We start from the raw sequence: 12,430 nt of genomic DNA, 5'->3' as shown, positions 1-12,430 counted from the left end.
AAAAACATACTTTAGTTTTTTTAAAATATGTATGCCATGAGGATGTATTACTATTAATTTTGCTAATAAGGGCTTGTAATCATTGGTAGTTTGCATTGAGAAATGAAAACCACAACACAGAAAAAAATACACCTTTTATTTCCGAATAATATATGGTCACCATACTTTGTACTAGTGACATATAATTCAAATCTTGTGATAACCAGGACAAATAGGCAGATACAATATGTGGGTTTTATGTATAGTAGTTTATTTTAAAGCTATAATTTCTCTTTAAAATGCATAGAAGGTAAAGTAATTACTGAAAACAAATATCACCCCCAAAAGCCTAATTTGTGGTGAAAAAAAACCAAGATCATTTTGTTGTCTTAAGTATTGAAATGTTATTGGCAAATGAAAGCGAACAGCGTTCAAAGGTGAATATTGCTCTGGTCCACCCTTGGGGGTGAAGTGGTTAAAAATTAAGATTTCCAGAGCAAGTCTTGTTATATGCATAGTCCTGGGATTCCCGCTGTCATAAACGATAGATTTCCTCGCTGTTGCTTCTACTAACGCTTCCACTCTAATAATACTCAGCTAACAAGCATCTGTTCCTTGCTGTTACAGTATTTGTGTTTTCATTCATTCTTCTACGCTCATCAGCATGGTGCAAAAAATAAATGATTCCAATAAGTACAGACTACCGTATTTGCATCATAATGCACACAGGCTGTGGTTACATATGTGCAGTCAGTGTATGGGTCATGCTGCTCATCCACAGGGCTATGTGATGTTTCTGGCCCAGTTACCATTTAATTGTTGCCAGGCATTTTCATCAAGCTTTGCTTGACAAACTCCACAGAATATCGTACCAGTATGCATTATTTAGCAATCTAAACTAAGCCCATAGCGGTGACACAACAGAATAATATATCTGGAATTCCCATTTTAAAGGACCACTATCGCAGAAAAAGTAGGCAATTAAAATCTGACAGAACCGATAGATTTTGGACCAGTCCATCTCCTCATGGGGAATTTTCAGGGTTTTTGTTGTTTTCAACAGCATAAGCTCCCGCAGCCTCCGTAGGAGCACAGCAGTGCGCAAAACGGAAGTCAGGCTTTTTTCACCAAGCACGCACCATCGGCCATCATGCGCCTCACCACCAGCCTTTTGGTATGTCCACTTGTTTTTACTGATGATTGAGTATGCTACCATGCATCTGTGATGTTGAAGATTTATTGAATAAACGCGTGCTTTCACAGCAGTGCCAGCTTTCCCTCTTCTTCAAGTACTGCCAAAGATGCTTTTGCTGGGGCCTCCCAAACAGTGTAGTTAGAAAGCCGGCAAAAGAAGGAGCAGCGGATTTTTCCAGTGGGCAGCGGCCAAGCGAAGAGTGCTCACCAGAGTGACAGCCAGCGATAACCAGAGGGAAGGACCCTTCAATCAAGATTTAAAGGCAGAGCAATAAATAAAATAAGTGACAGATGTAAAACAGAAAGATGCAGAAGGTTTTTTTTCCGTAATAAAGTTTTTCTATTTGTTCAACCCTAAAAAGGTATAAGGTTAAAAGTGACCCGCTATACCTATCTACTCATATTAAAGGGGGCTCCTAGATTACAACATAAGTTCCCCAGGGCGTATGCACCCCCACCTCCGGTGCCCAGACCATGATATGAACAATGACTCTGTAGGGAAGGGGGAGGCTTTATCTCTCCTTTCTCACCGAGCCCCTAAATCATGTACCGTGTGGACAAGTATGGCTAGTATGATGGAGCTCCAAACATGTTGACTCTAGATCAGCTATCCTGCAAGGGGGATACAAGTTTAAAGGGGTGGGGCCATGCTGTTTTTTTTTTCATTAAAATGATTAGATTACCCCAAAAAATGAAAGTGAATGTGTACTAAGCCTAAACACCCTTTCATTGTACTTTTTTTTGTTTTTGTTTTTTTTGTCTGTGTTTAACCACGCAATTTGGCAAGCAGGCAAACAATGTGTCACACGTTGTAAACAGACATGTTGCTGCTGTACTGGGAACTGACAGTGAAAATGGCTACAAAGTTCAGAAATCTGAAAAAGTGCAACGGTCACTAGACCAGCATTCAAAGGGTTGAAGTCAACTGCTACCCTCTTTCCCTGAAAATAGGACCTACCCTGAAAATAAGCCCTAGCTAGAATTTTGAGCATGCTTGAAACATAAGCACTAGCAGAAGTTAGAGGAGTGAGGCGGCCAACAAGCAGTGACACAGCAATGCAGGACCGATTGAGCAACCAGTCCAGTCATCCTAGCACACAGCAAGGTTATCAGCTGTGGGAAGGGATGACAGGTCAGGTACCTGATCAGCACAGTAACATACCTTCAAATCCAGGAACAGCATAGTACAAAGGAACATGAAATGTTCTGCGGAGAGCAGGGCCGGATTTAACATAAGGCACTCTAGGCACGTGCCTGATGATGGAAAATGTGTCTCACTCCCCTCCCCAAGTGCCTCCCTCCCTTCTCTCTATGCAGAGTCCTGGTGAGAGTGTACATGAGGGGTTACTCACCCGGCTCTCGGTATTCCACTGACCAGCACAGTCAAGCCACCTATGAAGGGCGAGGCAAGTAAGGGAGAAATGACAGCTGGGACTGCCAGCACACTTGAGGTTTGGTGGGGGGTTTGTAGGTTCATGGAGGGCAAAGTCAAAGTTGCCAGGACATCTGTGCCTATAGGCTCCCGTGAGGTAAATCCGGGCCTGGCTGAGATACACTTCCTGATAGAAATATAAGACATCCCCTGAAAATAAGCCCTAGCACATCTAATAGAGCAAAAAGTAATATAAGACACTGTCTTATATTTGGGGAAACGTGGTATTTTTTAACACTCCTATACTTTTAGCTCATTTTCAGACATAACTATCCTCTAAATTGTAAAATTGTTGTGTAAATGATGCAGCATTTAATCTGATTCTTATCATGAATCACCACCCCTGTAGTACGTCTGTGGTTTTGTTTTTCTTAGCAAAACCTTTCCAAGACTCACTATAGACTCAAACTGTTGGCAACAGAACTGACTGAATGTGCCTTGAAGCCATTCTGAAGTGGAATTGCTGGCCCAAATGCTTGTGCTCACCTTACAGTACAAATTTCCAGGATTGTTGATAAAGCAGGCTCTGTATAACCTAATTTTCATTTGCTGATTTTTTTAAAAAAAAGTTTTTCTTTGTGTGCCTTTTCAGTGTTTGCTAATTACGTTTTGAGGGATTGTCTAGATATATTCACATGTGTTCCATCAAGTTAATGCTTTGCATATGTTGAAGTAGGTTTTTCTGGAACTAATGTTGTTCCAAAGGGCCAACATTCTACAAACTGGACTTAACACAAGTGAGTTATGAATCTGACTCTTGTTCTTTTATAGATGTCCTTTCAGAAAGTTGCAATGATGGCCATACACAGAACTGATCTGATTGATCTCTTAAAGAGAACCCAAGGTGGCTTTTAAGAATGCTATTAGGACACAGAGGCTGGTTCTGCATACAATGGCCAGCCTCTGTTACTGTACTGTGCCCAGCAGCAGCAACCCCCCCCCCCCCCCCGGCCCTCCCTGCGATCTGCTGTCCCCCAGAGAAAAAAAACGCAGTGCTAGCGACATGCAGCTTGTCGACATGCAGCTTAAGGGACCACTTTTGCAAAAAAGAAAAAAGAAACATAAAATAGCATACATATATATAAAATGTACACGGAGTAAAATGCAATCTATACAGCACTATTTTTTCCCTATGTTGCTGTCACTAACCGTTGATCGTAAAAAGCTGACAGATCTGACAGACTTTGGAGTAGTCCAACTGCTCATGGGAGATTCTCAGTGTTACATTTAGTCTTTACTAAAGCAAGCCCTGGAAATGATCTATACAAAGATGCCTGCCAGCCTCGCTACTCATTTGCAGACTGTTTAGTTATAATTAAGAAAACCCTGATAATCCCCCATGAGGAGAAGGAATGTTCCAAAACCTGAAAGCTTTTCACTACCCACTTTAAGTGACAGCGACATATGAAAAAAAGTAATTTATAGAGCATTTTACTCTGGGAGAACTCTACATGTTATATGTATGTGTTTTACATTTTACAATTTTTTGCAATAGTTGTCCTTTAGGCCTCTTTCACAGTGGAAAGTCCAAATGCTACTTCCTTGGCGCCATGGCAACAATAATCTGGTGTACAGAATATTCTCAAACTCCCACTGCCCCACATGAGTAATTTTCTGCACAAAACAGAAAGAAAATCCTCCCGACCCCTTTGGTTATGGAAATCTGATGTGTCTTGAAAGAAAAGGAAATGCCCATGTTTCTTTGAGGATTTTGAATTGCCCAGGTGATTACAGTAAAGTAGATAGATGTTGGAGTGTGCTCTGCTGGCATCTACACATAAGAACTAGGCCAGGACCTGGAATAATATTACCGTAACCAAAACACAAGTCATATATATTGTACTGGAGAGAATTGTATTTTTTTTCCTATCTAGTAAAGTAGATTTTCACTTTCAGTCTGAGAAGAAAGGTGACAAAAGACTGAGTTCCCACAAGCTGTTATGTCTGTAATGCTTGTATGCTGATAAGCGAAATCACGTCCTGGCATCTTGTAAATTGTGAGTGCTCCAATGGAGTATTCTTCTCAGTGGAATTCTCAGATCTGGCCAAGGCCTTTATAAACCCAAATAATGGCTCTGCTCCCCCATATAGTTCTCATGGGATGAAGTAAGCATTGAGAATCTAGCCGTGAAAGCCTTTCAACATCACGGTACAGTTTGGGTATCGCCTTTTTTGAGAAATAATTGCAGCCTGGTATCTTCCACTGCGGTGTGTGGCTTTGCTTTTGTGTGCTGCTTTTCCTCAGGTGGTGATCCCATTGCAGTTTGTGCTTTGTAATCACGTGCCTTCGTAAGGTAGTTGTCCCTACGTGGGTCTTGGTCTTTCCACGGCTCAGTTTTCGGTAGCAGAGAGTACAGATGGCATTGCTCTCATCTGAGGCAGACACACAAAAAAATGTCCACACCGCTGAGCCCTGGGGTGATGGCACTTTGGTGGGGGCAGCCGACTGAGTGTTAAGTGGGGTGCCAGAATCGGAGCAGGAAGCTGAGAAAGATGAGGTGTTAAATAGTCAACTACGTCCTGACAATATTGGGGGTTGATGGCACGTGCCTTCTTCTGAACAATGTACTTTGGTCGAGGGCTGCACGAAATCACGACAGCGTGATCTCAAACAGACCTGCCAGATGGCCTGCCTCTGGCTCTGCCTTTTGTTTTGTCCATATTGGGGGGGGGAGGGGATGAAGTGAAAGGTATGCACTGACTTGACTAATACAATGTATGGTTACACAGGTGCAGTGAACAGGTATGCAGTGACTGCTGGTACAACAATGGATGGTTACACAGGTGCAGGGAACAGCTATAGGTAGGTAGGTGCACTGAACAGTGAACAGGTACAGTGATTGGGATTACAAATGTGCAGCTGCCTGTCACACACACAAACACTGACTGCAATGACTGGTGGTATTAACAATGCGTGCGCTCACATAGGTGTAGGTAGGTAGGTGCACTGAACAGTGAACAGGTGCAGTGATTGGGATTACAAATGTGCAGCTGCCTGTCACATACACAGGTAGTCACTGAATGTGCTGGGCCTGGCAGTGGCACAGTAAGAATTAACCTGCCTGGCGTTCTGATTCTGATTCCCATGGCCGTGTGAACGTTTTTTGCACATTTTTTTTTTTATTTCTCATGTAGCTAGCCTAGCGCTAGCTACATGATTCCCTCCTCCCTGCGGCGTCCCTCCCTTCCCTCTGATCGCCGCCGGCGTAATGGCCCGTCCGGAAATCACGTTCTGAACGGGATTTCCTGGAGGGCTTCCCCCGTTGCCATGGCGATGCACGTTGTGACGTCGGCGTCACAGGAAGACCCGATTCACCCCTCAGCCCTGCCTGGCACTGATTGGCCAGGCAGCGCACAGGGTCTCGGCTGGGGGGGCCCTGCATTGTGACGGGTAGCAGCGGCGATCGAGTAAGGCACGCAGCAAGCAAATGCTTGCTGCGTGTTTTTTTTAAAAAATTATTCAAATCGGCCCAGCGCGGCCTGAGCGGTAACCTCCGGCGTCTCTGGACGAGCCTAGTTCGTCCAGAACGCTAGGGAGGTTAAGGTGTCAAAGGCCAGCTGCGACTGACTGACAGGGCTGTATATAATGCAAGTGGGCCACACACACCCAAAAAACAAAATAGATTACAAGAACAGCATTAGCGCTCAAAAGAGCTGTTGAGGGGTGCTTTTTTTAGCAACAAGAATCAGCAAGGAGCAAGCTAACAAGCCTACAAGAACCTAACTAAGCTTTCCCTAATGTCTCTGCAGCAACCTCTCCCTTCTCTAATTACTGCAGGCGCACGAGTGAGTCCAATGCCTGACGCTGCCTGCCTTTTATAAGGGGGGGGGAGTGGCTCCAGGAGGGAGTGTAGCCTGATTGGCTACAATGTGCCTGCTGACTGTGATGTAGAGGGTCAAAGTTGACCCTAATGATGCACTATGGGGGCAAATCGAACTTCCGCAAAAAGTTTGCGGTTCTCCGCAATCCACGGAAGTTCGCCAGGAACCGTTCGCTGGTTCGGGCTATCTCTATTCAGGACTTCTAACTCTTTTTTGGGGGCCAGAAACCCACTAGGAGTGATTTTCTGAGCACTTTGTAATTTGAAAGCTCTTGCTAATGTAATGCTATGGGTGCGATCCCACTTGAGCGATTCGATTTTATAAAAATCCCCCATAGCATTGCACTAACCAGAGCTTTTTCAAATGCCTAGCGATTAGAAATCGCTCCTAGTGGGTTTCTGGCCACAGTCTGCAAAACACTGTTTTATTTGTTGCAGATCTGTCACTCTTGAACTGATATCCCCACTTCATGTCTGAAGAGGAAGTGATGTAAATCAGATGGAGACGAAGGACAATTTTTAAAATTGAAAAAGAGACTAAACTTTTCTCACATTTTGCAGGAACAAATTATTTTCTTTTTCTGCAAATGGATTTTAAGTACAACTTAGTTTTTCCCCCCATTAGGTTGCTGGTCAGATTACTTTTCATATCATAATTTGTTTCTTATTTTTAATATTTTATTTCTAATTTATACCTAAAAGTCTGTGTTGGTATATGTATTTGACATGCGTGTTGTGTTGTGTCAGTGTCCGATAGTCTGACTAAACAATAATCCCTGGGTTTGTGCATGAGAATTGCACAGGAACGGCCACACCCATAGAAGATGTGTGTAGTTCTTGTAAACACCTTGTCACACCAAGACATCAAGTCCCTATCTTAAATTACTATTATAGGATAATTGTTTTAAAAAACCTACAGATCTGTAGACAATGCAAACTGAGGTAAAGAAATATAGACAAGACACATAATATTTACATGGCGCATTTCTCCTGGTGTACTCAAAGCAACAGAGACGCACACCACGGGCGACCAGGATCATTAGGTTACTTTGTACAGCGCCACGGAATATGTTGGCGCTTTATAAATCAATAATAATAATTAGGAAACATTGCCCAAAGGCTCCTTACTGTCTTACATACTTGCTTGAGCTGGGATTAGAACCCTGGTCAAAGGACTCAAATCCCACGTCAAAGTCATCAGCCTTACCAGTATGTTATCCAGCCGACCTTAGTGTAAAGTAGACTTTCATAGGCTTTTTCTTTACATTGTTGTGCATAATTGAATACCACCTGCCATCTTGGGCTACTGTCACAGTGGTGCATTGTGGTGCGGCATAACGGCTGCTTTGTAACATGACTTGCCACACTGTACCACCTCTAGTGACGTTCACAGTGTGGCAGGTGCGTTGCGGTATAACAGTGTGCAGCATGGTAATACATTACATGCAGTTGGTTACTGCAAAATGTGCGTGGTGACAGTGAAGCATACTTTTCATTGATTGGATGCGATGCAATGCAGGGGTGACGTGGAGCGCTGCCCTCCCATTGCATTGCATTCCTGCTGGGGACACAATACAACTATGAACTAACATAATGCATAATCCCTTCCAGTTAGATGTACAGTACATGCAGCCAGTGGATGTCACAGCCCCACAATAGAGTTTTCCCATAAGTGAGGGCCTTTCCCTGCATCCAGAAACGCATTAAATGACCATTAGCATTGCATTCAAATTAAATGTACCGTAATTTTTATTAATGTTGAAGGGGAGATATGGAATATATTGGAACGCACAAACAAGTTTTCAATCCGCAAATATCTGACCTTCTGTAGTTGTTAACCTTAATGCAATTTTGATATGACTTGTGTAGTTTTACCTGCTTAATAGCAGATTAGCCGCTAGGAGATAATCACTATTTCTCTGTAATCAATCAGTAACTGCTCAGATATCAGCTACATGGGGTGTGAATGGTTATTCTGGGAGTCATACTTGACCCATAGATATTTTTTTAAGTGAAGTTACATGTAAATGTAATCGAATAACAGTGCAATGGGTCTGATAGGACAATCCATGTGAATACTGTAAGCCCACCGCCGTGCAGTAAATAGTTCAGGGAAAGTAGGCAAGCCCCATCAGGCTCCCACCCACCTTCAACTCATTCAAGAAGATCTATCTGTTCATTGCTTACCCGCCATCTTCATATCTCCAAACCCCACCCTTGGACATGCACCCCACCTCCTTTTATGTGTCTCTCCCCACCTCTTAAATTGTAAGTCTATTTGGCAGGACCGTCCTCCCTGTGTGTTTTTTCTCCACCACCATATGAACTCAGTGACACATCCACTATATTGTATCTCTACATTGTTACTTCACTATACCATTGTTGAACACTACATTGTCCCTGTGTATCACTATTTAATGTTTTAATGTCTCCCGTCTTTTGTACAGTGCTGCCTGATATGTTAGTGCTTTATAAATACAGTTTAATAACTGTTCACTCCCATTCAGCCAACCATAATATCAGTTAACATAAAATGACTTGCTGATCTGTGTCCTAGCAATCCTGTCCCTCAACATAACCCTCCCTGCCATTGTAAACCCTGCTCTCCTTCCATGCCCTAGCAGTCCCACCACCTAGTGCAAGTAGAAAAACGCCTCCCCATCTCCAAAAGAAAGTAAAAAAGGCAGCAAGTATCTGATGATTAAGTCCACTGCCAAACCCCTGGGCACCAAGATCATGCAAAGTTTGCACAACTGCTGTGTAATCTAAGCACAGGCAGCTTTCAAGCTGAGGTAGTTTTTGTGTGGTTGTTTTCTGTAGCATAATCATGCGAGAATTACTGCTGTCAGTGCCCTGAAAGTTTAATATGGATTTCAGCAAATTTTCCTAAAGGGCCCACTGGTGAACATCAGCATCATAGATGCGTGCGTAGATATACGCTTCCCGTTATTTTGTTGCCCAGGTCAGAGGCAGCGCAGATTAGAGCCCACACGGAAATAACCTGCTTCATCTTCAATTCCCTGTATACTTTCCTGGATGCATTCATTCTGCATTAAAATGTGAATTTTTATGCCAATTGTCATATGCTCTGGATACTTGTATGTGAAAATTTGCCCATGGATATGAATTTGTATGCAAAAAAAAAACCAAAACATTTTCATCCAAAAACCTGAAGAATGGGGAAACTTTGGCCAGGCAGAAAGGGAACATTAGACGTCATTTATTTTTGACATGATTTTATGTTTGAAACTTTTATTATGCTCAAAATGCATACTAGACGTGACACATTTTGGTAAGTTACAGGCAAACATTTAATGAAAATTATTTTAACCACTTTCTGCACAGAAATCCATCAGAAATTGAATGCCAGCAAGCAGAGCCGGCCTTTGGGGGGGGCGAGTGGGGCAATCGCCCCAGGCCCCGCGCTTGAAGGGGCCCCGCGCACCGTCCGCCACTCAGAGCCGGCCTAATGCCTGCTGCTGCGCTGCGGGCGGCCACCGCCGCTGCCGATCGCTCACTAACCTGATGCCGTGCGCTTCCTGCATGTGTGGAGCGTATCGGCATCCTTCCCCTCCTCTGCCCGGCTGCTGGGTGCGCTCTGCGAGTGACGTCACGATTGACGTCACATGCATGCGCAGAGAGAGCGCTCCCACCGGCAGCCCGACCTGGAGAGCCAACCACCAGGACTCGGAGACTGAGCGAGGCGCCGGGGGACCCGGACGTATTGGCCAGGGCACTGAGGCGGAGCGCAGATACCGGTCTGGTACTGGTAGGTGCTGGTAGCTAGCAAAGTGCTAGCTGCATGTAGCAAAAAAAAATTATGCAAATCGGCCCAGCGGGGCCTGAGCGGTGCCTCCCGGCGGCATAGCCCGTGCTCAGCACGGGCTTACCGCCAGGGAGGTTAAGTTGGTGATATTACAGTTTAACACTGTGCTGACTAGGAAGCTGTTATGGGGGTAAAGGCCATTTTCAAAATGGAGGACAGAGAATTCCATTGATCACAGAAGAGGAGAAAGAGATTGATGCGTAGACTACACAGAGATAAGTATGACATGTTTATTTTGACATTTAATTTTCAGTTAAGGTTCTCTTTAATTTGCAGTATGGCTGTTTGACTACATTACATATTTTAATTGTTTTTATATTGGTTGGCTTAGTGGCCTTTACCGAACGTAATTGCTTTCAAACAATAATAATAAGGAATACTGCATTAAAGGCGGACAAGCCCATGAACGTGGCAATACGGTATATGGCCTACACTTATGGCTCTAGGCCCCGCATGTGACACTCGCCCCAGGCCCCGCATACTCTAAGGCCGCCTCTGCCAGCAAGAGTAAAAAAAAAAGATAGGAAACTGCTTACGTGGAAGTCCTTGTTTACAATAGTCCAGGACCTGTACAGAAATAGCTTAGCAAATTCATTGTTCTGGCCATGTTCTGTTTACAAAAAAACAACAAAGATGAATTTAAACCTTCCTTGTACAAAGAAAAAAAAATCAAAGATTCATTTTTTCTGATGGTTACAAATTTTGGGAGGCTGAGATAACACAGTAGAGCAGGCTAAAATGCACTGAATTATAGCTATTCTGTGCATGGTGCTGACAGCACCAGTAACATGGCAGCTTCCAAGCAGAAAATAAGACCAGCATTGTGGTACAAAAAAAAAGTATTGGCGCAAAAAATAGTGTGGCAAGCATGGGTGCATGGTGCAGGGGCGCTTTAGTGAGAGAGATGTGGAGGCTGCCATATTCCTTTTAAAGAATGTAATTTGCTTGGCATCTTGTTGATACTTTTGGCTGCAGTAGTGTTTGAGTTGCCCACCTGAATCAAGACTCCAGATAATATGGCCAGACTTTAATAACAATTCCTGATGTTCATACTCATTCTGGGCCTGTGGCTGAAAGTATTAGAGACACAAGATCAGCAGGGCAGCCAGGTAAGTTGGTACAGGTTTGTTTTTTTTTAATTAAGGAAAAAATGCAGCGTTCCATGAATATCACTGCCTGGGCCTTTAAGTAATGTGTTGGTAGGAGAGTTGGTAACTTTTCTCTTAGTAGGAATGGATTTATTTCATGTAAAATATAGCAGTTTTTGTTTACAATAGCACTGTATATACATTTTAGAAATGAGAGAGAGGAAAAAAAAGAAAAAAAGAACAAAACGTATATATCTCTTAGTGTTACAGGCTCAGTGGATTATACAAATCCTTATAGCTTACTCAGGGTAAGTCCACATGGATTACAGCTGTGGAGCCACCTAACTGCTGTAAAGCTTATTACCTGTATTTCAAGTGCAACCAGGGCTGTATTTAGGGTTTGGGCTCCCCTAGGCACCCCAAACCTATGAGCCCCCCCCCCGGAGGAGGACGTCGCGGCGTAAATTGGGCGTGGCCACAGAATGCAGTGGGCGTGTCCATAACACAGTGGGTGTGGTCAATTAAAATTTCCTAGTAAGAGTGCAGCCCAAAGTCGGTGGGGCCATGTTTTCTCCCCAAGTATGAGTAAAGTGACCCTAAAAAAGCAAGTAGGAAATGTCCCCCCCCCAAACCCGCCCCCCACACACACACACATTAGCCAGTGTTCTCTCGCACAAAATAGTGGTAGGTATTAGATTGTGAGATCCCCTGAGAAAAGTCAGTAACATGACTACGTTCTCTTCAAAGTGCTGCAGAAGATGCCAGTGCTATATAAATACATAAGAATATGGTAGGACATTAGACTATGGTAGGATTAGATTGTAAGCTCCTCAGAGGATAGTCAGTGACATGACTACATACTCTGAAGTACTGCTGAAGATGGCAGTACAATATAGTACAGTAGTATGGCAGCACGGTGGCGTAGTGGTTAGTGCTCTCGCCTTGCAGCACTGGGTCCCCGGTTCAAATCCCAGCCAGGTGAACATCTGCAAGGAGTTTGTATGTTCTCCCTGTGTGTGGGTTTCCTTAAGACACTCTGGTTTCCTCCCACATCCCAACAACATACAATACAGATAAGTTAATTGGCTTC

At 43.7% G+C, this 12,430-nt stretch overlaps 1 protein-coding gene across 3 annotated transcripts in view; it reads left to right on the top strand.

Moving 5' to 3' along the window:
* The window catches only part of NEURL1B (neuralized E3 ubiquitin protein ligase 1B), a 561,907-nt gene that overhangs the window by 241,458 nt on the left and 308,019 nt on the right, over nucleotides 1-12,430 (top strand). Inside the window, exon 1 of one of the 3 annotated variants that reach the window (XM_068277156.1) lies at nucleotides 5,340-5,408. The exons of the other annotated variants lie outside the window; for them this stretch is intronic. Within the exon in view, the coding sequence (XP_068133257.1) occupies nucleotides 5,378-5,408 (31 nt within the window). The 5' untranslated portion in view covers nucleotides 5,340-5,377. Of the gene's footprint in view, nucleotides 1-5,339; nucleotides 5,409-12,430 lie in introns of those variants that run through there. 3 annotated transcript variants of the gene reach the window in all.

Source organism: Hyperolius riggenbachi, chromosome 3 (genome assembly GCF_040937935.1).
Source record: "Hyperolius riggenbachi isolate aHypRig1 chromosome 3, aHypRig1.pri, whole genome shotgun sequence".
Taxonomy (NCBI): Eukaryota; Metazoa; Chordata; class Amphibia; order Anura; family Hyperoliidae; genus Hyperolius; species Hyperolius riggenbachi.
The sequence above is the reverse complement of the archived record's forward strand: the minus strand, read 5'-3'. Positions and strand labels throughout refer to the sequence as shown.